This window comes from Salmo trutta, chromosome 5, assembly GCF_901001165.1.
Source record: "Salmo trutta chromosome 5, fSalTru1.1, whole genome shotgun sequence".
Taxonomy (NCBI): domain Eukaryota; kingdom Metazoa; phylum Chordata; class Actinopteri; order Salmoniformes; family Salmonidae; genus Salmo; species Salmo trutta.
Window position 1 is genome coordinate 19,123,004 of NC_042961.1, and position 27,653 is coordinate 19,150,656.

The window sequence follows — 27,653 nt, forward strand, 5'->3', positions numbered from 1 at the left end:
GGTAAGGGTAAACTATATCTACTTGAATATAATGTTGAATCCCCCTTTCTCCTAAAATTAATGTATTAAGATGATTGAAGTTTTTTTTTTTAAATGTAGTTTGGTTATTGTCCACAATTGTCAGTTACACGATTTAAACGATAATTCTGCCATCCCTATTTTTACACATTGTTCTATCAGTATTATTGCTGTTTGAGCTTTGGTTTATTGCAGTCAATGCAGTCTGTGTGATTGGGGAGTGAGTTTTGTGTGTGAGCGCACGTGTGTGTTGTGAGGATGTGCAGATATGTACGCTGCATTCTAATGGCGCTTGGTGTGTTTGTATTGCCCGTGGGTGGGTTGGCGTGTGGGTTTTTTCCGTGGGGGTGTGGGTTTTTCTGGGCACTTGTGGGTTTTTCTGGGCCCTTGTGTGTGAGGGTTTTCCATGTGGAATCCTGGGGTTTAACGAGACTGCGTTCCTGCCAAGCATTCTCTTGATCTCACTGTTAACACACCACCTCCCAAATCTCGCCCCTGTCCTAGATGCAACACACAGACACCAACCAAACACACACCTAAGTCCAACACGCGCGCACACTCAATCACTCACTCACACACACAGATGCGCATACGCAACTCTTTACCCCACACTCTTAGAAAAAAGGCTTCCGACGGGTTTTGCGGCTGTCCCCATAGGATAGCCCTTTGAAGAACCCTTTTTGGTTCCAGGTAGAACTATTTGGGGTTCCATGTAGAACCTCTGGGGAAAGGGTTATCCTATGGGGCAGCCAAAGAACCCTTTTAAGTTCTAGTTGACACCTTTTTTTCTAGGAGTGTATTGCCTGCTCCCAAACCCTGCCCTCTCTGAGTGAGTTATATGGGAGTTATATTTAGACAGAAATACTTAATAGCCTGTTTTCCGCTTAATCGCTTTGCCTCCTGAAACGCTGTAATTATTTTAATAGGGATTATTCCTGCTTTTCTGCACAAGAGCCTGTCTCATCTCTCACTCCCTCTTGATCGTTCTCCCCCTTCTCTCTCCATCTCTCTCTCTCTCTCTCCTTTACACTACTCCTCCAATCCAACTTCTTTGCACATCTCTCAACTTGGGCCAGTAGACCAGGCTACAGTGCCTTCAGAAAGTATTCAGACCCCTTGACTTTTTCCACATTTTGTTACGTTAGTCTTATTCTAAAATGGATTTAAATAAGAACAATTCCTCAGCAATCTACACACAATACCTCATAATGACACATTTTTGCTAATTTCTAAAAAATAAAACTGAAATACCTTATGTTCATAAGTATTCAGACCCTTTGCTATGAGTCTCGAAATTGAGCTCAAGTGCATCCTGTTTCCATTTATCATCCTTCAGATGTTTCTACAACTTGATTGCATTCCATCTGTGTTAAATTAAATTGATTGGACATGATTTGGAAAGGCACACACCTGTCTATATAAGGTCCCACAGTTGACAGTGCATGTCAGAGAAAAAAACAAGCCATGAGAGGTCAAAGGAATTGTCTGTAGAGTTCTGAGACAGGATTGTGTAAAAGCACAGATCTGGGGAAGGGTACCAAAAAATGCATGTAGCATTGAACGCCCCCAAGAACACAGTGGCCTCCATCATTCTTATATTGAATAAGTTTGGAACCACCAAGACTCTTCCTAAAGATGGCCGCCCGACCAAACTGAGCAATCGGGGGAGAAGGGCCTTGGTCGGGGTGGTGACCAAGAATCCGATGGTCACTCTGATGGTGCTCCAGAGTTCCTCTGTAGAGATGGGAGAACCTTCCAGAATTACAACCATCTCTGCAGCACTCCACCAGTCAGGCCTTTATGTTAGAGTGGCCAGACGGAAGCCTCTCCGCAGTAAAAGGCACATGACAGCCCGCTTGGAGTTTGTCAAAAGGCACCTAAATACTCTCAGACCATGAGAAACAAGATTCTCTGGTCTGATGAAACCAAGATTGAACTCTTTTGGCCTGAATGCCAAGCGTCACATCTGGAGGAAACCTGGCACCATCCCTACGGTGAAGCATGGTGGTGGTAGCATGCTGTGAGGGTGTTTTTCAGCGGCAGGGACTGGGACACTAGTCAGGATCGAGGCAAAGATGAAGGGAGCAAAGTATAGAGATCCTTGATGAAAACCTGCTCCAGAGCACTTAGGACCTCAGACTGGGGTGAAGGTTCACCTTCCAACAGGACAACAACCCTAAGCACACAGCTAAGACATTGCAGGAGTGGCTTCAGGACAAGTCTCTGAATGTCCTTTAGTGGCCCAGCCAGAGCCCAGACTTGAAACCTATCGAACACCTCTGGAGAGACCTGAACATATGCTCCCGAACCAACCTGACAGAGCTTGAGAGGATCTGCTGAGAGGAATGGGAGAAACTCCCCAAATACAGGTGTGCCAAGCTTGTAGCGTCATACCCAAGAAGACGAGAGGCTGTAATCGCTCCCTAAGGTGCTTCAACAAAGTACTTCGTAAAGAGTCTGAATATTTATGTAAATGTAATAGTTCCGTTCTTTTAAACCTGTTTTTGCTTTGTCATTGTGGGGTGTTGTGTGTAGATTGATGAGGAGAAAAAACTATTTAATACATTTTAGAATAAGGCTGTAACCTAACAAAATTTGGAAAGAGTCAAGGGGTCTGAATATTTTCTGAAGGCACTGTATGTATGTATGTATGTATGTATGTATGTATGTATGTATGTATGTATGTATGTGTGTGTGTGTGTGTGTGTGTGTGTGTGTGTGTGTGTGTGTGTGTGTGTGTGTGTGTGTGTGTGTGTGTGTGTGTGTGTGTGTGTGTGTGTGTGTGTATGTATGTATGTATGTATGTATGTATGTATGTATGTATGTATGTATGTATGTATGTATGTAATGTATGTATGCATACAAAGGGAGAGATCAGATATTCATCATTACAAATTAGTGTGAGTGCCCTTTCGCTTCATTAGTAGTGATAACAAATTGACAATGATCTCAATATCAATCAGATCTCATTCTACTCACTGGAACCAGTCAATTCTCATTGAGTATGTTACAGCTCATGGCCTTATTCCTTCCAGAACTTTCCCACTGTAGGACACAGAAGGACACAAAATCACACAATGTGCAGTAACACACATACAAACACACGCATGCACACTCTGCCTGCCTGCTTGACTGCCCATGTGTGAGTTTTACCTGTGGGACAGCTGTATCCATGCTGACTGGGGGAATTGAACCTGCTAATCGTTCAGGTCTTGTTTCTATTGACCCATGTGGACAAGAAGGATTAGAGGAAGATTTGTGTTACTCTGCACCTGATTCAGAATTTGGGTTTATTTTCAGTGTTATAATCAGGGATTTTGTTGGGATTTTGTCTGCATTTCTGGTGTATTTGCTACATGACACTGTCACTCAGCAAACTAACAGTGGCAAAAAAAAATGTAAGTGTCAGCTGTATTCCTGTTGCGAAAATGAATCCTCTGAAATGACTCATCTGTTTCAAATCAGCTGCAAGTCAACAACAGACAGGAGGCTTAAATGTCATATTACTCAGTATAGTGACGGGAAGCAACGCTAACTATCATGTGATGTGTCACTGCATTAGCATCTGAGGGGTGTGTGTGTGGTTTTATTTTTTATAATTTTTTTTATTTCACCTTTATTTAACCAGGCAGGCCAGTTGAGAACAAGTTCTCATTTACAACTGCGACCTGGCCAAGATAAAGCAAAGCAGTGCGACAAAAAACAACAACACAGAGTTACACATGGGATAAACAAAAGTACTGTCAATAACACAATATAAAAAACGATATACAGTGTGTGCAAATGGCATAAGGAGGTAAGGCAATAAATAGCCCATAGTAGCGAAGTAATTACAATTTAGCAAATTAACACTGGAGTGATAGATACTAGTGTGAAATACTGGTGTGCAAAAGAGAGAAAAAAAATAAAAATATGGGGATGAGGTAGGTAGTTGGATGAGCCATTTACAGATGGGCTGTGTACAGCTGCAGCGACAGGTAAGCTGCTCAGATAGCTGATGCTTAAAGTTAGTGAGGGAGATATAAGTCTCCAACTTCAGCGATTTTTGCAATTTGTTCCAGTAATTGGCAGCAGAGAACTGGAAGGAAAGGCGGCCAACGGGAGTGGTGGCTTTGGGGATGACCAGTGAAATATACCTGCTGGAGCACGTGCTATGGGTGGGTGTTGTTATGGTGACCATTGAGCTGAGATAAGGTGGTGCTTTACCTAGCAAAGACTTATAGATGACCTGGAGCCAGTGGGTCTGGCGACGAATATGTAGCGAGGGCCAGCCGACGAAAGCATGCAGGTCGCAGTGGTAGGTGGTATATGGTGCTTTGGTGACAAAACGGATTGCACTGTGATAGACTGCATCCAGTTTGCTGAGTAGAGTGTTGGAGGCTATTTTGTAAATGACATCGCCGAAGTCGAGGATCAATAGGATAGTCAGTTTTACGAAGGTATGTTTGGCAGCGTGAGGACGAATTGGCTTCCTGTTGCAAAATAGGAAGCCAATTGTAGATTTAATTTTGGATTGGAGATGCTTAATATGAGTCTGGAAGGAGAGTTTACAGTCTAGCCAGACACCTAGGTATTTGTAGTTGTCCACATATTCTAAGTCAGAACCGTCCAGAGTAGTGATGCTAGTTGGGCGGCGTGTGCAAGCAGCGATCGGTTAAAAAGCATGCATTTAGTTTTACTAGCGTTTAAGAGCAGTTGGAGGCCACAGTAGGAGTGTTGTATGACATTGAAGCTCGTTTTGAGGGTAGTTAAAATGGTGTAAAATAGTCATATTGTTGAAAAATTGAAGTTTTCGGATTTTAGAGGAGTTTGTATTTCGCGCCACGCCCATCATTGGATATTGGAGCAGGTGTTCCGCTAGCGGAACGTCTAGATGTAAGAGGTTTTAACACAGTGTCCAAAGAAGGGCCAGAAGTATACAGAATGGTGTCGTCTGCGTAGAGGTGGATCAAGAAATCACCCGCAGCAAGAGCGACATTGTTTATATATACAGAGAAAAGAGTCGACCAGAGAATTGAACCCTGTGGTACCCCCATAGAGACTGCCAGAGGTCCGGACAACAGGCCCTCCGATTTGACACACTGAACTCTATCTGAGAAGTAGTTGGTGAACCAGGCGAGGCAGTCATTTGAGAAACCAAGGCTGTTGAGTCTGCCGATAAGAATACGGTGATTGACAGAGTCGAAAGCCTTGGCCAGGTCGATGAAGATGGCTGCACGGTACTGTCTTTTATCGATGGCGGTTCTGATATCGTTTAGTACCTTGAGCGTGGCTGAGGTGCACCCGTGACCAGATCGGAAACCTGATTGCACAGCGGAGAAGGTACGGTGGGATTCTAAATGGTCTGTGATCTGTTTGTTAACTTGGCTTTCGAAGACTTTAGAAAGGCAGGGCAGGATGGATATAGGTCTGTAACAGTTTGGGTCTAGAGTGTCACCCCCTTTGAAGAGGGGGATGATCGTGGCAGCTTTCCAATCTTTAGGAATCTCGGACGATACGAAAGAGAGGTTGAACAGACTAGTAATAGGGGTTGCAACAATGGCGGCGGGTAATTTTAAAAAGAGAGTGTCTAGATTGTCTAGCCCAGCTGATTTGTACTAGTCCAGGTTTTGCAGCTCTTTCAGAACATCTGCTCTCTGGATTTGGTTGAAGGAGATGCTGGGGAGGCTTGGGCAAGTAGCTGCGGGTGGTGCGGAGCTGTTGGCCCGGGGTTGAGGTAGCCAGGAGGAAAGCATGGCCAGCCATAGAGAAATGTTATTGGAATTCTCAATTATCGTGGATTTATCGGTAGTGACAGTGTTTCCTAGCCTCAGTGCAGTGGACAGCTGGGAGGAGGTGCTCTTATTCTCCTTGGACTTTACAGTGTCCCAAAACTTTTTGGAGTTAGAGCTACAGGATGCACATTTCTGTTAGGAAAGCAAAGGCTAGCTTTTTCAAACTGACTGTGTGTATTGGTTCCTGACTTCCCTGAAAAGTTGCATATCGTGGGGACTATTCGATGCTAGTGCAGTACGCCACAGGATGTTTTTGTGCTGGTCGAGGGCAGTCAGGTCTGGAGTGAACCAAGGCCTATATCTGTTCTTAGTTCTACATTTTTTGAAAGGGGCATGCTTATTTAAGATGGTGAGGAAATTACTTTTAAAGAACAACCAGCATCCTCTACTGACGGGATGAGGTCAATATCCTTCCAGGATACCCGGGCCAGGTCGATTAGAAAGGCCAGCTTGTAGAGGTGTTTTAGGGAGCGTTTGACAGTGATGAGGGTGGTCGTTTGACCGCGGACCCATAACGGATGCAGGCAATGAGGCAGTGATCGCTGAGATCCTGATTGAAAACAGCAGAGGTGTATTTGGAGGGCAAGTTGGTCAGGATAATATCTATAAGGGTGCCCATGTTTACGGATTTAGGGTTGTACCTGGTGGGTTCCTTGATAATTTGTGTGAGATTGAGGGCATCTAGTTTAGATTGTAGGACGGCCGGGGTGTTAAGCATATCCCAGTTTAGGTCACCTAACAGAATGAACTCTTAAGATAGATGGGGGACAATCAATTCACATATAGTGTCCAGGGCACAGCTGGGAGCTGAGGTGGGTCTATAACAGGCGGCAACAGTGAGAGACTTATTTCTGGAGAGATTCAATTTTAATTAGAAGCCCGAACTGTTTGGGCATAGACCTGGAAAGTATGACAGAACTTTGCAGGCTATCTCTGCAGTAGATTGCAACTCCTCCCCCTTTGGCAGTTCTATCTTGATGGAAAATGTTGTGCCTTCCTAAGCCAGGATTCAGACACGGCAAGGACATCAGGGTTGGCGGAGTGTGCCATATCAGTGAGTAAAACAAACTTAGGGAGGAGGCTTCTGATGCTAACATTCAAGAAACAAAGGCTTTTACGGTTACAGAAGTCAACAAATGAGAGCGCCTGGGGACACACAGGGCCTGGGTTAACCTCTACATCACCCGAGGAACAGAGGAGGAGTAGGATGAGTGTACGGCTAAAGGCTATCAAAACTGGTCGTCTAGCGCGTATGGGACAGAGAATAAAAGGAGCAGATTTCTGGGCGTGGTAGGATAGATTCAGGGCATAATGTACAGACAGGTGTATGGTAGGGTGCGGGTACAGTGGAGGTAAACCTAGGCATTGAGTGACGATAAGAGAGGTTGCATCTCTGGAGGCACTAGTTATGCTAGGTGAGGTCACCGCATGTGTGGGAGGTGGGACAAAAGAGTTATCTGAGGCATGTAGAGTGGGACTAGGGGCTCCACAGTAAAATAAAACAATGATAACTACCCTAAACAACTGTATACAAGGCATACTGACATTAGAGAGAGACATAAAGCGAGGCATAAAGCAATCACAGGTGTTGATTGGGAGAGCTAGCTAAGACAACAACAGGTAAGACAACAACAGCTAATCAGCTAAGACAACAACAACAGGTAAAATGGCAATGAATGGGCAGAGAGGGTCAGTTAACTACACACAGGGCCTGAGTTCGAGGCTGGGGGCGACAGATAAACAAAATAAACAAAATGGAGTACCGTGATTAATGAACAGTCCAGCAGGCATCAGCTATGTAGCCAAGTGATCATAGGGTCCAGTGATCAGCAATAGATGAAACAGGGAAGCCGTTAGGTAGTCGTTAGTACGCTAGCAAGCGGGAGACATGGCGTTCATAAAGTTAGCAGCCCGGGACTAGCAGAAGCGTCTTCACCGACATCCGGCAAATGCTGGTTGAGGGCACATCGGACAGAATTACGTCGGCAGACCAGTCGTGATGGATCGGCGGGGCTCCGTGTCGACAAAGGGTCCAGGCCAATTGGCAAAAGAGGTATTGTAGCTGGAGTAATTTTGTTTGCTAGCCGGGAGATGCGCCTGGCTCGAGGCTAACTGGTGCTAGCTTTGACAAGGGCCTTAGCCACTATAGCCACTCGGTAGCAGCAAGCTAGCTGTGATGATCTGATGCAAAGGTCCAGAGCTTACGGCAGGAATCTGGAGATGTAGTGGCTTCTAGTCGTGTTAGTGAAGAGTCCGGGAGGCATCAGCTGTGTAGCCGAGTGATCATTGGGTCCACTGAGATGGGCCTGGCTCAAGGCTAGCTTCGGAGCTGGGCCACTCAGTAGGAGCTAGCAAGCTGCGATGACCCGGAGTGTGTGTGTGTTTTATTGCAACAAATAAACACAGAACAGAAAAAATACAGTCAGAGGTACAGGTAAAAAATACATATTGTTTTTCCTGGCCTTGAGCTTATAAAATGAGTATAAGCAACCAAAAACACTGATTGACTTCCTAACACACCTCACCACACCTTAAAGGAACCATCTGTTACTTACATTTCCAGTTCAACGTTTTGAAGTTAGAACTGCTACTATACCGAAACAGATGGTACCTTAAACATATCAAATAGGGTATAGCAGAATTCTACTATAAAGCTGTTCAAACATTAGCATATCAATTTGTGGCCTCTGCTGTTGAACATAGTTATTTATCACATTCCTGCATGTATTAATGATTAAACAGCCATCACTCTGGTAGGTGTATGACACTATGTGACCTTGGCCTGTATACCAGCAAAACACCAAGGTTGTCTAATTAGGATGTCCTGTCTTGATCTGCAATTAAACTAGAGCAATAAATCACACATGCGCACACATAGGCCTGTTACGGTGACCGTATTACCACGACACCAGGAGTCACAAATCATGACCTACAGTATAGGCTTCTCCAAAACCGCTCTCTGATGCCTCTGATGGTCATTAGTAGCCAACTTGCTAAAGGAAAGTCGCTAATGGGCTGGTACTCAGCGCTCAATTGTCCCTCTAATCACTCCGGCATCAATGCAAATGACATTGAAAATCAAATCGAACACGTCATGAGATCCCTGACCTTCAGTTTGAGCGGAATAGGATCACCCGTTGCGCAGTGAGAGCCAGCTCCTCATGGAATGAAATGTGTTCCGAAAAGCAAGCCTATGTTGCGCAACATTTTTATATAGCCTAGGCTATGCAATTGCGTGAGAAAACAGAGTTTAGATGGCCTCTTAAAAAGAGGATCCCATCAGCTTTCTATAGGCTAGGCCTACTATATTTATTTCTAAACTCTCCATATATTAAGCACATTGCTTCGCTTTACAGCCGGTGTAGCCTACCTGGCTGACATGAAAATGAACCGCGGGAAAAGGGTCCTCCATTCGCTATTCAAGTGCATACGGATGAAGTATTTTTTTCCCTGGACCTGTTCCGACAGGTGGGTGATAATGTCCCATTCTAAATCAAAACTAATTTCACACATATTATTTAGGATATGTAAAAACAAGATTAGACCTGCCTAAAGTAAATAATGGATTTCTTAGGATGGTGTAGGCTACATTAAAGCAGTAAGGCACGAGGAGGTGTGGTAAATAAAAGGGTTAAATAAAAAGATATGGCCAATATACCACTGCTAAGGACTGTTATACTACAGCTGTCACACAATCAGTATTCAGGTCACTAACCACCCAGTTTATAGTAAAGAGTAATCATGAAAATATCATTGAAAACCAGATGTTTTAGGCTTAGTTATAGTCAAACACGTCAATTCTGATCTTCATTTTGACACTTCGTTGCAAAATGTATATATTTTGGTCTTTTAGTAGTAAATCTAGCTCTTTTTGCCCCTAGAGGTTCAACTCTGTCATTGAAATGTTGATGTAGAGGCACTTTGAGAAGGTAAAATCCACTCCCTTCCAGATGTGTTGTGTCGTACCACCTCAAGGCTTACTATTAAATCAGGAGATAGCGCACCTTATTTGGCAATGGTCTTAGTACGTGGAGTGTGCCAATATATTTTGGATGATGCTTCCTTGACTAAACTACTGACGTTCCACAAAAGTCAAAAGGCAGTAAGGCACATTTCTACATATGACCAAATTCAAAGTTAATGCTTACAGTTTCATACATATCGGTATTGTGTTGGGAAGAAAAGTGCAATCATCACTTTGAAAATGAAGATTAGGGGCTCAATTCAATCCAACCCGCATTGAAGTATTTACGCAGTAGCTCTTTTTCCATTGGTACTGTATACACCGCAAGTGTCAATAGAAGTCAGGAACTTGGCGCCACTGTGAGCGAACTGTCCAGAGCCATTTTTCAATCAATCAATCAAATGTATTTTTAAATCCCTTTTTACATCAACAAAGTGCTTATACAGAAATCCAAGCAATGCAGATGTAGAAGCACGGTGGCTAGGGAAAACTCCCTAGAAAGGCAGGAACCTAGGAAGAAACCTAGAGAGGAAGCAGGCTCTGAAGGGTGGCCAGTCCTCTTCTGGCTGTGCCGGGTGGAGATTATAAGAGTATATTGTGTGCTTGCAATGCACACAATTTATTGTCAGAGCGGGTAAGTATGCTTTAGTGAGAAAGGGTTTGGGATCAGGTACAACTACATTTATGAGGGGGTTGGGCAAAGGCTGAATTTGGGGTTGAGAGTTACCCTTTAAATGGATTCATTAGACTTTTTAAAATGTAGATGTTCCAAAGGTCCGCATCAGTAGCTTGTAGGCTGTGTGGAAGCCAGGAGACGCTAAACATGTTTATGTTAATTAACGGTCAATTACCGTGAGACCGGCAGTAATTTGCTTGACAGTTTCTGGCTGACAAAATGTCATGACCGCCACAGCCTTACTCACACACACACACACACACACACACACACACACACACACACACACACACACACACACACACACACACACACACACACACACACACCTGTTCCTGCTCAGAGGAACATTACGTCTCCCTGCCAATCCATTCTTCTGCATCTCTCCACACTCAGGATTCTATGTCTGTTGAACTTTAACACCTCATGTTCTTGACAGGATGACCTACACTCTCTTTTTTTCTCCTCCTCTCTCCCTCTCTCTCTTTTGAGGACTTGTGAGTTTTTTATTATTGGTGTGTGTATGTGACTGATCTAAGGACTCTACAGTATATTCTATTTCCTTGCTCAGACGAGTCAGCATCTCCCATCAGGTATGCACACTGGCAGCCTGGCCGATGCACTGAACAACCCCTCAGTCCCCCTCCAGTTACCATGGCAACCTGCCATGTCCCTAGTCTCCTGCCAGGATGTGTGTGTGTGTTTATGCGTGCATGTGCGTGTGCTCATGCACGCGTGCGCTGGCACATAAGTTGACGGACATGACCCTCACACCACTGCAGAGTGCCAGCTGTGATACTCACGCACCCAGGCATTCACTACCTCTTGCCGGGCCTCTCCTCTCTACATTCCACCTCCTTGCTGGCCCGCAGGGGATGTTTTCCTTTCAGCAACTCACAACGGCAGAAGGGAGGTAGAACTGGAGAGGGTAGAGGACCCAAGAAAAAAGGAAAAGGGATCTGCACATTTGAAGACTGTACTCTTATGCTGTACTCTCTGTATTAGTCTCGCTCTTGCTCTCTCCTCTTTCTCTGTCTCCCACCCCTTCTCTCTCCCGCTCTCTCTCTCTCACGCTTCCCCAAGCCAAACTTAAAATAGCTGATGTAGCCTTCAGTCACCCAAGATTCCATCCTCAAAATCGCCCGTGCGTTCATTCATTGAATGTATGTTACCAAGACAACCAGTTCTGGTAAGATGTCATCACGATTGCAGCTCTGTTTGAGCCGTCTGTGCCGAGTAGCCAGATCAGATCACTGTGATTACGCAACACACCGAGGCTCGACGCTAGGGATGATGTCATCATTGAGAGCGAGGACAGGGGAGTAAAGAGGGACTGGACGGTAATCTAATCCTATGGAATAAAAGGCACATTAGATGTATATATTTTTTTAATTAAACCTTTATTTAACTAGGCAAGTCAGTTAAGAACAAATTCTTATTTTACAATGATGGCCTAAGCCGGCTAAACCCTCCTCTGACCCAGACGACGCTGGGTCAATTGTGCGCCACCCTATGGGGACTCCCGATCACGGCCGGTTATGATACAGCCCGGGATTGAACCAGGGTCTCTAATGACGCCTCTAGAACTGATATGCAGTGCCATAGACCGCTGAGCCACTCGGGAGTCCCTTTGATTTAGTTTTATGTATATGTTTATCTGGCAATATAGATCTAATGTAACTACACACTTATGAAATGTATGAGGGAAAATGCAATAGGGTGCGTGCGCGCACACACGTAAGTGAGAAAAGAAGCAAATATTTCAAAAGTTACCAATGTCTGGAAACTGAAAACAGAGTTTGTAGAGATATGTTTTCTTCAGCAGCTGACACAGAGCAATACCTTGCCAGCTACTTTGCAGTTTTTTTGGCAGGCAGGCATGCACACACACACACACACACACACACACACACACACACACACACACACACACACACACACACACAGTGATGATGGCTTTTTTGCACACACACACACACACTTCATGGGCTGACTGCATAGCACATAATGATCTCTCTTGCCAGTGTGGTGAGAGCTGCAAGGGCTCAGGTGTAGTGGAGTGTTGAACTGTAGCTACATGATTTAAAACGAGAACACTGCTTAATTATTAACACTTCTCTGAATTATGAACTGAGTCTTATGAGGACACTTCTTTTTGCTCCCCGTGTGTCTGCGTGCGTGCGTGCGTGCGTGCGTGCGTGCGTGCGTTTTACTCGGTGCTAGCTAGTGCTGAGTGATTAGTGCTTTTTGGGTTCGGTTCGGTTTCTGTTCGATTATACAAAATTGATTTTGGTTTCGATAATTGTTTTAAAAATTAATTGAAAAATATATTTTTTTGCTTTTTAATGGAAATTCCAAAGGCCAAAACAGTGAACATTCAATTGCCAAAACATAGAAAATATTCCATTGTCTCATTTCACATTGGGTAAACATCAATAAAAAATATGAAATTACTATGAAATAATGAAATATTTCAGTTGTGTACAGTGAGGGAAAAAAGTATTTGATCCCCTGCTGATTTTGTACGTTTGACAACTGACAAAGAAATGATCAGTCTATAATTTTAATGGTAGGTTTATTTGAACAGTGAAAGACAGAATAACAACAAACAAATCCAGAAAAACGCATGTCAAAAATGTTAGAAATTGATTTGCATTTTAATGAGGGAAATAAGTATTTGACCCCCTCTCAATCAGAAAGATTTCTGGCTCTCAGGTGTCTTTTATACAGGTAACGAGCTGAGATTAGGAGCACACTCTTAAAGGGAGTGCTCCTAATCTCAGCTTGTTACCTGTATAAAAGACATCTGTCCACAGAAGCAATCAATCAATCAAATTCCAAACTCTCCACCATGGCCAAGACTAAAGAGCTCTCCAAGGATGTCAGGGACAATATTGTAGACCTACACAAGGCTGGAATGGGCTACAAGACCATCGCCAAGCAGCTTGGTGAGAAGGTGACAACAGTTGGTGCGATTATTCGCAAATGGAAGAAACACAAAAGAACTGTCAATCTCCCTCGGCCTGGGGCTCCATGCAAGATCTCACCTCGTGGAGTTGCAATGATCATGAGAACGGTGAGGAATCAGCCCAGAACTACACGGGAGGATCTTGTCAATGATCTCAAGGCAGCTGGGACCATAGTCACCAAGAAAACAATTGGTAACACACTACGCCGTGAAGGACTGAAATCCTGCAGCGCCCGCAAGGTCCCCCTGCTCAAGAAAGCACATATACATGCCCGTCTGAAGTTTGCCAATGAACATCTGAATGATTCAGAGGACAACTGGGTGAAAGTGTTGTGGTCAGATGAGACCAAAATGGAGCTCTTTGGCTACTTTTTATTTGATGGCTTTATTAATTTTCAGTCCTTATACAGTAATCTCATCTCTGCCCAGGCCATAGCAGAAAGCCAGCCAGACAGACAACGTTATCTCAATGCTCCCCATACTGTACTGTCGTTCGTCATCCTAGCTTTAGTTAGGCTAGCCTGCTTAACAGTGGAGGCTCCTCAGAGGAGGAAGGGGAGGACCATCCACCTCAGTGAATTTCATAAAAATTAAAATAGTGAAACATTAAAGTTATCCTTTTTAGATCAAACTATACTAAACATATTCACGTCACCAAATATTTGATTAAAACCCACTGTTTTGCAATGAAGGTCTACAGTAGCCTCAACAGCACTCTGTAGGGTAGCACCATGTTGTAGCTGAAGGACAGCTAGTTTCCGTCCTCCTCTGGGTACATTGGCTTCAATACAAAACCTAGGAGGTTCATGGTTCTCACCCTCTTCCATAGACTTACACAGTAATTGACAACTTCCAGAGGACGTCCTCCAACCTATTAGAGCTCTTGCAACATGAACTGACATTGTCCACCCATTCAAAGGATCAGAAAATGAATCTAGTACTGAAAGCATAAGCTACAGCTAGCTAGCACTGCAGTGCATAAAATGTGGTGAGTAGTTGACTCAAAAGACAGTAGTTGAACAGTTTTGAACAAAGTAATTTCTTAAAAAATGAAGAAGCAAGCACTAGAGAGGTAGCTATATTTCATTGTATTTTTTTTTTCTTAGCTAGCGAATGCCTACTCAAACACCTGGCTCAAACAGAGCCTTCCAAGTCAAGGTAAGATTTTGGTTTTATTAATTTATTACCACCAGTGCCCACTGGTGTAACTGCTAAACTGCTGGCTGACTGTACTGCATGATTGTAGCGGGTTTACTAACGTGTTAATTCTAGTAGCTATGACGTTAGCTTATATGGTGACACCGATGTAGGCTGTGTGTAGCGGTTAGCCGTTATGGTATGAAGGTTTGGAAAGTTTTTTTTGCCTGGTCACGGACAGCTTATGTGTTATGCTCTAAAGTCCACAAGCAAAGGGAAAAGGTGAGAGGAGGAGAGTGAATAGAACAAATGATGCAACGAGCAAAGTGATGATGTTGTTTGTATGTGGCTGCTATGAAAGTGAACTGTGTTTGCGTGTGATCAGGGGTGTATTCATGCCACCAAGTCTGTTGAAAACATTTGTTAAACGGAACAAAACGGGGATAAACATACCTGAATTTGTCCAACAGAAACTCTTGTTTACAGCTGTTGGACTAATGATTACACCCTAGATCAGCTAGATACAGGCAAGAGTGTGCAAGGCATTATTGAATGTGTCACTGTCACCTTGATTACTCACATTTTTTCTCAACCTGTGCACCTACTTTTTAAACTTTCACTAATAGGCTAGGTTGTAGCAACCTCATGATGGGTATAGGAAAAATGTGAGTATCATGTAGTAGTCTAAACCTATTGATGTTACATTGAATTGGGTGAATGGAATATGAATGACAGTCATCCAATATGCTGTAATAGAAATAAGGCCACGCTCATTAAAAAAAATGGTGTCCTCCCTCATCTTAAACATCTCCGACCTCCACTGCTGCTTAAGTATGCTGTAGAGCTGTCTGAAAAAATCATTTTGCTAGTTCTTCAAAGTAGATGAGGCATACTTTCACGAACTGTCGCTATCCCTCTCTCTCATCCATTGTGTTGTGTACATTCCTCTTTCATGCGGTCTGTGTGTTTCTTACCTAATGTAGCAGGCACAAAAGTGAATCCATTTCTGTCTGAGCTAGAAAGAACAGGCGCAATGGATTATGGTCATTGTAGTTAATTACCATGTTTCTGCGCTGAAATTGGTTGAACATTTACTTAATGAAAACTACAACTCCCTTCAGCCCAACGTCCCACAGTTGATTTGATTTCGCTCATGAATGATCTGATTTCTCTCCAGAGTGGAGTGTTGGGCTCACAAAAAAAAATGAACTGAATGGAATTCAAGTAATTGAACAGACGTCTGTCAATTAGTTGTTAATAACGTTAAAAAAATTACATTTCGGTTAATAGCTCAGCGTTATGTGCCACGCATGCGTTACGTATGTGTGTGTCTAATGTCTATCCATAGTACAAACACTTCCATCCTCCTCTCCATCACTACATGTACTCTTAATCCCATAGGATTCATACATTTCCGTTGGAAATGTCCCTGTGAAAACCAACATAGCTCTCCACGACCCATGCCCCCTGCCCAGAAGGGAACTGCAGCCTCTTAATAAAAAATTATATGTAATGCTCTTAAGTGGCTTTCAAACAAGCCAGACCAATTTTGAGCTGATTACATCATGTCATGAGTGTGTGTGCATGCATACATGTGTTGCTAATTTACGACAGGCTATGCGTGCTACGTTTAAACTGCAGGGATTGATCTTGTTGTTTTCCTCATTGATGCTCCCACCTCTCTCTAATGGGCCACATGGTTGAGAGAGAAGGGAAGAGGTCAGGAGACAGTGAGAGATTTCTATTAGTTACTCTCCCACAGGAAATATGCAACCTGGACTCAGGGGTAGACATAACATAGTCAAACAAAATCCAGTATGATATGTTGCATTTAGTATGGTATGTATTAATTTGTGGATGTCCATCATCCATTTCGTATGATAATGTTAATTACAATTGGTATGATATGTTACGAATTACAATGCGTAACGAATTTGCAATACGTATGATATGTTACAAATTCCAATTGGTCCTGGCTAACGTTAGCTAGGTGGCTAACGTTAGCTACGCTGGGGGTTAGGGTTAAGATTGGGGTTAGGAGTTAGCTAATCCTTTCCCTAACCATCTAACTAACCATGTTAAGTAGATGCAAAGTAGCTAAAAGGTAGAAATAGTTGCGAAGGTGCTAAAATACAAAAGTTGTCCGTGATGAGATTCATATTTGTCATGTTCTTGTATGTAGGTGGCAGGGAAGTCAGGCGCAGGAGAAACCAAGTTGGTTAACATGGAGTATTTAATAACAAAAACCAACTCCAACACCAATTTACAAAATAAATGGGTAAAATTACCCGTCGCACCCCGATACACAAACCCACGTAACATAACATCAAAAACAATCACCGACAAGGACATGAGGGGAAACAGAGGGTTAAATACACAACATGATTAATTGGATTGGAAACAGGTGTGTAGGAAGACAAGACAAAACCAATGGAAAATGAAAAACTGATCGATGATGGCTAGAAGACCGGTGACGTCGACCGCCGAGCACCACCCGAGCAAGGAGGGGCATTGACTTCGGCAGAAGTCGTGACAATATTATACGCCCAACCCGACTAACAACCCTCCTTTCGCTTTTGCCTAAAGTAACAATCTGTCTTATGTAGCTATACCAAACTTAGCATATCATACTAATTTGAATGCCCCTGATTTTCATTTCCTATATTATGTCTAGTCTATGAGACCAGGCTGAAATATGCTAAGATGTTTGTGTGTATTGTAGGATGTTTTCTGATGCTCATTTTTAGAAGTTAGCACAACACACAATCTCATCAGAATAACAACTCTGCTACAGACGCATAACGGTACATGTTTCTCTCCCTCTGCCCGTCTGTTTCTCTAGCTCTCGCTCGCTCTCTCTCGCTCTCTCTCTCTCACTCGCTCTCTCTCTCCACATACCACTCTGGCACATAACCTTTTCTTTACAAGCATTCTACTTCCTTAAATGTGTTTGCAATTAAGCACTAGGACTGTCACGTGATTCCTCCAATCCCTCAAAACAACTCAGACACAGTACAGTAAAGTAGCATTTCCCCACCCAAAATCTGTGTCCCCTTAAAAGTCCCTACACTCCACTGGGGCCTTTAGGGGGAGCAATGCCCCCTTTGTAAGGAGTAGGCTACTGAAGAATTATGTTAGTTTCCCCTAGACACTGACAGGAGGTCAGTTTTGTGTTTTTCCCACCAGTTAAGGTTAGGATTTGGCTTCTGATTTCTAGCTCTGTGATATATTTCTGTTGTATCAATCAAATTGCTATGCAAACTTACTAAATTTGAAATGTACTTTCAGGGTAAACCGTTTTTCATAGGATGGCTCTTGTAATCTTTTATGTTATATTATTCACCACAAAGGCATTTTTGTATTCTCTTATGAGCTGCACTCTTCTGAGAGTTATTATAGCTGTAGAGGGCTTACTGGTTTACTGAGGGATTAATGTCATCCGTTCATAATTTACACACTTTCATTTAGACACCCTTGATCCTACATTGTAGCATAACACTGTAGGATGTAATCTGAATGTAGATAGTTAGATCATAGAGCAGCGTTTCCTCTATCATTACTTAGACAAGAGAGACCACGGGTGTGCTGGTGACGTCACTCACCTGCAGTAAACCACAAGCAATGTATCCTAATAAGGACAACAAAATCATGCAATTAGCACTCGAAAATCTATAGTGTTTGCGTCCTAGAATGTTTTGTCAGGGGGCCTGTGTGCCCTGCCTGGGAACAATGCATTTAGCAGTGACTTTCTTTGTGAGACTGCACTCTTCAAATGTGTTCCGGTGGCCTAGGTCAGTGGAGCGATCTCAGCACCATGATTTCTTTCTGCGCACGTTGGCTGGCACTCTGATTAAATGGCAGCATTACCATGTAACCTTTCACTGGTTGCTGGTCCCCCTGACCAAGCGCGTTCCTTTCCCTCACACAGTCGACCTGTTTCCTCACGCACACAAGCCCGTGCACACAGATACAGACTCAATCCCTTTCTCTCGCTCTCTTTCTTTCTCTGACTATCTGTCGGTGTCTCTCGCTCGCTCCCTCACACTCTCTTGCTCGCGCACGCACACACACACACACACACACACTCCCTCCTGATGCGCTGCTGCTGACCTGATCCTTGTGTTGCGTGATTTATGTTCTCTCTTCTCTGAGTCGGAAATAGACGCGTTTCCATGAATATGACGTCTCTAGGGAACAAGCCTCCTTGGAGACCGGAACGCTGTATCTTCCGACGAGGAGAAGTGCCTATTTCAGGCTGTGGCGCAGGAGCGGGCTGGAGCCTTAAACCTGTCGCCACGGAGACGCTGATAATTGACAGAGATTGAACTCTGGGGGTATGGTTGTGTTACAAGTCGTATGACGCAATACTCTAATTTAGATGTTAGCTGTTCCATTAAGGAAGACGTGGAGAAGTGAATCATAATGAGTGTGGAACGTTAGATAAATATGTTGTTGAGCCTGGCATACATTAGATTAGATCACAAATGGTATTAACCTCAATGAGGAAATTAATTTTGCACCATATGCAAACAAAACAATTAATAAAAAAACTAAACCATTGAATCACACTTGCTTTAATTAGTTCCAGGAAAACAGGGGTTATATTATTTGAAAATCTCACACATGAGAGATTACCATCCATTTTTTCACACTTTCGTGCCCACTGCATTTAATGAGTGAGTAAATGATTGACAGGAGCTAATTGAGTGGTGGTTTTGGCATGATCTGGGGCTCTGGATGTCTGAGTTAGTGAGCAGGGCTGTGCGAGGTCAGTAACCCAGCCAGAGGAGCTCGGAGCTGGGCTAAGATGAACCATCTCACCCTCTCTCAGAGCCACCCCTGGTGCTAATTGCAGCTCATAGCTGGAGACATTCATAGGAGCACTTTACAGAGTGGTAGAGCCTGGGGATATTCAACCTGTGTGGCTGACCCTCTCCTCTACCCTTTACTCTCATTTCATTCCATTCCTGAGGGATGATCAGACTCATATCCTAAAGTCACGACTGGAGAGCATACCATCACTAAACTCACTCACTCTTTCCCCTTTTTCTTCCCCCCCCCATCCTCTTCCCGTTTCTGCACAATTAGATGAATGTCCGACACATTAGGTAACGCCACCCAGTTGTTTTTAAGCACGTGGTGAAAATGAAATGCAACCACATGTTTCCGTGTACACATGTTTTCAGGAGCGCTATGGAGAGATGGAAAATGCAAAGGGTGGGAGGCTTTGATCCCTTTTCGAGGGTGACTGTTCATTTCGGTGTGTATGGCACGGGTGCCTTAGTTCAACTACCTTGGCTATTTCTTTGTTGGTGGTCGCTTTTGTCCCATCTGGGAGCATAAGTACCACACAGCACTCAGTGGGTGTCCATAGAGGTCAGAAACAAGAGTGTTTCATAGATGACTGCTGGATTTGTGCTTCTAAAGCTGCTGGACATAGATTAGATGTTTTTGAAATTCATATTAAAGATGAACTTCAAAAGCCACATGCAACACTGTATGACACCGCTAATACAACACGCACACATATGCATACGCCTGATCCAGCGTACACTGGCACGTGTGTGTGTGTGTGTGTGTGTGTGTGTGTGTGTGTGTGTGTGTGTGTGTGTGTGTGTGTGTGTGTGTGTGTGTGTGTGAGTGATTTGGGCTTGCAGGCACAATCTGTATTCATATAGCACATTTAAAACAAAGCATGTGCAATCCAATGTGCTTCCCCCAAAGGAAATAAACTATAAATAGGTGTGTACGCGTTCTGTGAGACACGGAAGACAGCTAGCTCTGTTCTCTCTCTAACAATGCACCTCTATATTCCCATCACGGAGGTAAACAAACCACACCGCCAGGTGAAAACCATCAATGTGGTCTTTTCTACTGTTCAAACCTCCTGAGGTCTCTGTAATGATGCAGAGAATTTGGAGGACTCGTCTCTCTATCTCTCTCCAACACACCGCCTTATGTAATGATTGTGATGCTTATGTAAGAAGAGAGAGAGAGTAGTCAAGTCTCTGTTGTTCCTCAGCAGCCCTCTGCCCCCAGCAAGCCATCACAGCTCACAGCTCAGTTCAATCCTGCCTGATCCAGTCCAGATTTCAAAGTCAGGGATTTGAGGTGTGTGTGTGTGTGTGTGTGCGCACACCATCCACACTGTGATGCCACACAGAAGTGACAGGTTATCTTAACTTCACATACTGTCCCATGGAGCAAAGTTATCACTGATTTAAAACCCCTCTCACACAACAAAACACAAAGCCCTATCAGAGGTGTTGGCTTTTTTTGTTTTTACTTACACTGAACAAAAATATAAACGCAACATGTAAAATGTTGGTCCCATGTTTCATGAGCTGAAATAAAGATCCCAGAAATGTTTCATACGCACAGAAGGCTTATTTCTCTCAAATGATGTGCACAAATTTGTTTACATCCCTGTTAGTGAGCATTTCTCCTTTGCCAAGATAATCCATCCATCTGACAGGTGTGGCATATCAAGAAGCTGACACAGGTGCACCTTGTGCTGGGGAAAATAAAAGGCCACTCTAAAATGTGCAGTTTTGTCACACAACACAATGCCACAGATGTCTCATATTTTGAGGGAGCGTACAATTGGAATGCTGACTGCAGGAATGTCCACCAGAGCTGTTGCCAGAGACTTTAACGTTAATTTATCAACCATAAGCCGCCTCCAACATCGTTTTAGAGAAATTGGCAGTACATCCAACTGCCTCACAACCACAGACAATGTATATGGAGTCATGTGGGCGAGCAGTTTGCTGATGTTAACGTTGTGAATAGAGTGCCCCATGGTGGCGGTGGGGTTATGGTATGGGCAGGCATAAGCTATGGACAACGAACACAATTGCATTGTAATCGATGGCAATTTGAATGTACAGAAATACTGTGACGAGATCCTGATGCCCATTGTGAGGCCCATTTCTTTTAAGGTATCTGTGACCAACTGATGCATATCCATTTTCCCAGTCATGTGAAATCTATAGACTGTGGCCTAATGAATTGATTTCAATTGACTGATTTCCTCATATGAACTGTAACTCAGTAAAATCTTTGAAATGTTGCGTTTTATATTTTTGTTCAGTATATATTTAACCATGCCTGAAACCTTCAGAAGAAATCGATTGAGGGACTGAAAGGATTGACTTCTAGCTTGACAATGCAATAAACAAAAGGGTTGTGGGTTCGATTCCCACGGGGGGCCAGTACAAAAAAATTAAAATGTATCCATTCACTACTGTAAGTTGCTCTGGATAAGAGCGTCTGCTAAATGATGTAAATGTAACAAAAGAGGTGTTCAACAGTCTTAAACTATACAATTACTACAACCACCTCTGACGCCTCAATGTATTGGATTGGAATTCTGCGTCCAAATGAAAAAGCTTTCCAGAGGACTTTTTACGTTTGGAATCGATTGCCCTTTGACCCTTGGTTATAGTAACCATCGTGTGCTATGAGAGAGTCCGTGGAGCGTGTGCGTTTATCTGGTGCTAGCTACTATGTGTAATGTGCTTTAGAGTAAAACCAAATCGTATCTTACCTCTCTGACGGTTTTTAAGAGCAGATACAACAGCTGTAGCTCCTTTATCGCCCCTTACAGCACTTTGTGTTGTCCTAATACCATGTCATTCTCCCTAGTCATACCAGAGGATCAAGCTTTTTCCAGTATGGCACTACGCACTTAGCCAGACTGTTGCAGTGTGTACAGTAGAATCGATTAGGTATTTCCAGCAGTGGTTAATGCAGCTGAAAGCATATTGTTTTGAGCCGTCAGACAGGACATTGAGTAGACTTTAGCGTAGGGATTTAAACATGAGGATGTCTAAATAAGACCCGGGGCACTGAAAGCTATTACTGCGGCATCAGAATATTCACAGAATCTATGATGAGATTACTCGCGGGGTGTGTGTGTGTGAGATGCTTCATCGCCATGGTAACAATAACTTTTTCTACATGGGGTGGGGTCTCGGTCAGCAGTTACTGTAATGTATGTGGATGTGGAGCTTTGTCCTTCCTGCAGGGGTGTTTTCTCCCGGTGCCAGGCTGAGCAGAGATGAGTCTCTGTGGGCATGACCTGTCAGACTAGCCCCCTCTCCTTTCCAGCCCTCCACACACGCTCTCTTCTCCAACCCTGCACCCTCACACCTCTTAGGGCTTAATCCTAACTGGGAAACAGATGTTTAAGCTTAATGGAAATCCTGCATTGGTTCCATGTGATTTTTAATTTAGGACTCAAACCCTGTGTGTAAAATATGTATGAGTATGCTTTCATACTGCTTCAAAAGATCTTCTGTATGGAGTGGGTAGACTAGGGAGAATGAAGAACACGGTAAAAGATGCCCCAAAACATGGTACAATCTATCTGTGCTATCTCTTTTCAATGAGGGATTTATTCAGTTGATTCATGGACAGAATTGACCCCAACCCTGGCCACTACCACCACATTTAACCATGGCAAGGTGACTGGGGATAATGCCAAATACAGTGTAGTTATTCCCTCCGTAAGGCAATCAAAAAGGCAAAACGTCGCAATTCAATGGCTCAGACACGAGATGTATGTGGCAGGGTCTACAGACAGGAAAACCAGCCACGTCACAGAAACCGACGTCTTGCTTCCAGATAAGCTAAACACCTTTTTCGCCCACGTTGAGGATAACACAGTGCAACCGACGCGGCCAGCTACCAAGGACTGTGGGCTCTCCTTCTCCATGGCCGACGTGATAAAGACATTTAAGCGTGTTAACCCTCGAAGGTTCAGACGGCATCCCTAGCCATGTCCTCAGAGTATGCGAAGACCAGCTGGCTGGAGTGTTTATGGACATATTCAATCTCTCCCTATCCCAGTCTGCTGTCGCCAAATGCTTCAAGATGTCCGCCATTGTTCCTGTACCCAAGAAAGCAAAGGTAATTGAACTAAATGACTATCGCCCTGTAGCACTCACTTCTGTCATCATGAAGTGCTTTGAGAGACTAGTCAAGGATCATAGCAGCTCTACCTTACCTGACACCCTAGACCCACTTCAATTTGCTTACCACCCTAATAGATCCACAGAGGATGCAATCGCCATTGCACTGCACACTGCCCTATCCCATCTGGACAAGAGGAATACCTATGTAAGAATGCTGTTAATTGACTAAAGCTCAGCATTCAACACCATAGTACCCTCCAAGCTCATCATTAAGCTCGGGGCCCTGGGTCTGAACCCCGCCCTGTGCAACTGGGTCCTGAACTTCCTGACAGGCCACCCCCAGGTGGTGAAGGTAGGAAACAACACCTACACTTCGCTGATCCTCAACAATGTACTCCCTGTTCACCCATGATTGCGTGGCCACGCACACACCTCCAACTCAATCAACAAGTTTGCAGACGACACAACAGTAGTAGGTATGATTACCAACAATGACGAGGCAGCCTACAGGGAGGAGGTGAGGTCCCTGGCAGAGTGGTGCCAGGAAAATAACCTCTCACTCAACGTAAACAAAACAAAGGAGCTGATCGTGGACTTCAGGAAACAGCAGAGGGAGCAGCCCCCTATCCACATTGACGGGACCGCAGTGGAGAAGGTGGAAAGCTTCAAGTTTCTCTGCGTACACATCACAGCAAACTGAAATGGTCCACCCACACAGACAGTGTGGTGAAGAAGGCACAACAGCGCCTCTTCAACCTCAGGAGGCTGAAGAAATTTGGATTGGCACCTAAAACCCTCACAAACTTCTATAGATGCACAATTGTATCACCGCCTGGAACATCAACTGCACCGCCCGCAATCGCAGGGCTCTCCAGAGGGTGGTGCGGTCTGACCAACGTATCACGGGGGCACACTACCTGCCCTCCAGCACACCTACAGCACCCGATGTCACAGGAAGGCCAACAGGATCATCAAGGACAACAACCACCCAAGCCACTGCCTGTTCACCCCGCTACCATCCAGAAGGCGAGGTCACTACAGATGCATCAAAGCTGGGCCCGAGAGACAGAAGCTGTGTTTCAATCTCAAGGCCATCAGACTGTTAAATAGCCATCACTAGCACCCTAGAGGCTGCTGCCCTATATACATAGGCTTGAAATCACTGGCCACTTTAGTAATGTTTACATATTTTGCATTACTCATCTCATATGTATATACTGTATTCTATTCTACTGTATTTTAGTCTATGCCACTCCGACATTGCTCGTCCAAATATTTATATATTCTTAATTCTATTCATTTATTTCAGATTTGTGTGTATTGTTAGATATTACTGCACAGTTAGAGATAGAAACACAAGCATTTCGCAATTACATCAGCTTAACGTGTATGTGACCAATACTTTTATTTGATTTTTACCAAGAATCACTGAACTAAGCTGAAGTGAACTCCAAGACAAAATTGGGTAAGGGAGCCATCTTGTGTACCTAAGCGTCTAGCCAACTGTTGTTTTGGTGTTTGTTGATGTCATTATTTGTTTGTTTTTGGTTGGAGTGTGGTTGAGGTATTTGTAATTACTCGCACCGTGCGTGTGCCTGTGTGTGGAGCTTTGTGTAGTGAAGTCATACTTGCTAGTTGCGCTGTTGGCAGCAGGGTTGGTTGGGTGAGTGGTTCCCTGAGTGATGGCCCTGTATGAGAGTGGGCAGCACTGGGCACAGAGTGGGCACTAGCCCTTGCACTGGTTGCTTTGGCTACAGAGCCACAGTGTGAAATGCATTCCGGTGTGTTGCTGACCTGCCAACTGAATGGTACAGTAGTGCCTACTGGGAGAATATCTCTGTACTGTACTAAAAGGATGGTGGGAGGAAGGGATGGATTGAGGGTTTTGAAGCTAGGTTTTCTAACCATGATCGTACTATGTAGTTGATTCAGCTTACTGGAACACACAATTTGAAAGCCACTCTAGATAATAGTGTCTGTTAAATGACTAAAATGGGAATGTAAAATTGGAGGGAGGTAGGGAGATAGATATTATACACTTTCTAAGGGACGAGACCATTAAACTCAAACACGACGATATGTCTTACAACTCTACACAATTCACACATCCTCACCCCTTCCTCTCTCTCTCTCTCTCTCTCTCTCTCTCTCTCTCTCTCTCTCTCTCTCTCTCTCTCTCTCTCTCTCTCTCTCTCTCTCTCTCTCTGGCCTTGTCAGTTCTTATGAGTTGAAATGGTTGTGTTTGGGCACTGAGGGCAGGCTGAAGCTTGCTGACTCACACAACCTCTTGGGTGTTCAGAGGGAGAATGTCACCGCACATTGTGCAGCCATCAACACGCACATACATTCGTACACACAGCTCCACTTACAAATACACACAAACAAACACACCCTGGCATGTGTGCGTGTACACACACACTCATGGCAATGCTATTTTTTAGGTCCTGTCACTCAAATGGACTGTATGTGATAGTGCCACTGCACAAGTTTCTGCTGCACTAAATGTTTTCCCTGTAATATTGTGTGTTTTTTCTCCAGCACTACATGAGTTCCCCACAGACCTGTTCACCAACAAGGAGCGCACAGAGGGAGCGGTGGCCTTACATGTCCTGTTTGTGAGTGTAACCCCCCCCCTACCTCCCCGTTCTACACTATCTACTCTACACACAATGGCTACCTGCCATTGACCGTGTGATGCAATGCATTGACAAGCAGGATTGTGTCTTTAACACAGTTGCAGTGGTGGGAAACGTACCCAGCTGTCATAAAAGTAGATACCTTAATAAAAATTGACTCAAGTAAAAGTGAGTCACCCAGTAAAATACTACTTGAGGAAAATATACTTAAGTATTAAAAGTAAAAGTATAAATTATTTAACATTCCTTATATTAGGCAAAACAGAGGTGACTATTTTCTTGTTTTATTGTTATATGGATAGCCAGGGGCACACTCCAACACTCGGACATCATTTATAAACGAAGCATTTGTGTTTAGTGAGTCCGCCAGATCAGAGACAGTAGGGATGGCCAGGGATGTTCCCTTGATAAGTGTGTGAATTGGACAAATGTTTTGTCCTGCTAAGCATTCGAAATGTAACTAGTACTTTTGGGTGTAAGGGAAAATGTATGGAGTAAAAGGTACATACTTCTCTTTAGTAATGTAGCGAAGTTAAAGATACTCCAAAAAACTACTTAAGTAGTACTTTAAAGTATTTTTACTTAAGTACTTTACACCACGGCAAAGTTGCCAAGCCATCATAAAGAGGGCAGTGTCTCTCTGGCAGGCTTGGGTGCCAGATGTTGTATAGAGACTTAGCTGGCATATGAGGCCACTGGCACAGAGTGTCTCAGCTTAGGATACCTCCTCAGAAAAAACGGACACATTGGGACAGTATCACTGCATCACATGGGGATCTGAAAGGTTTCAGAACACTGCTGAGATTTGTTTGTTCTTATACGGGCATGCATGTTCTGACAATTTGTTATGTGTAATTCCTCTACAGGCAATGTACATGTTCTGTGCGCTGGCCCTAGTGTGTGATGACTACTTTGTTCCATCTCTGGAGAAGATATGCGAGGTAAGAATATAATACACTATTCTGTAACGGTCGGGGTCAATTCAACTGGAATAAATTTTAAGCACACAATTCAAGATGTGCTTTCTACTTCCCCTGTACTCACTCTCTTTCTCTCTTTCTCTCTTTCTCTCTTTCTCTCTTTCTCTCTCTCTCTCTCTCTCTCTCTCTCTCTCTCTCTCTCTCTCTCTCTCTCTCTCTCTCTCCCAGCGTCTTCATCTTAGTGAGGATGTGGCAGGTGCAACCTTCATGGCGGCCGGCAGCTCAGCTCCTGAACTCTTCACCTCTGTCATCGGTGAGACGTACAGACACGCAGATGAACACATCTTTTCATTAGACACACATACTTTTTAAAATGTTTTTATGTTTTACTTTATCGGCAGTCCCAGTATGTTTTAATGAGTGATAGTGATATACAGTACCTTCGGGAAAGTATTCAGACCTCTTGACTTTTTCCACATTTTATTAGGTCACAGCCTTATTCTAAAATTGATTTTAAAAAATCTCATCAATCTCGATACAATACCTCATAATGACTTTTTTTCTACTCATTTATTTTATTACAAAAACCTGAATTTCACATGTACATAAGTATTCAGACCCTCAGTACTTTGTTGAAGCACC

General features: G+C 43.7%; 1 protein-coding gene across 1 annotated transcript in view; it reads left to right on the forward strand.

Annotated features, from left to right (window-relative positions):
* Positions 1-27,653, forward strand: part of slc24a3 (solute carrier family 24 member 3) — an 89,283-nt gene that overhangs the window by 51,720 nt on the left and 9,910 nt on the right. Inside the window, exons 3-5 of the mRNA XM_029752794.1 lie at positions 25,994-26,070; positions 26,958-27,032; positions 27,240-27,324. Of these exons, the coding sequence (XP_029608654.1) occupies positions 25,994-26,070; positions 26,958-27,032; positions 27,240-27,324 (237 nt within the window). The remainder of the gene's footprint in view (positions 1-25,993; positions 26,071-26,957; positions 27,033-27,239; positions 27,325-27,653) is intronic.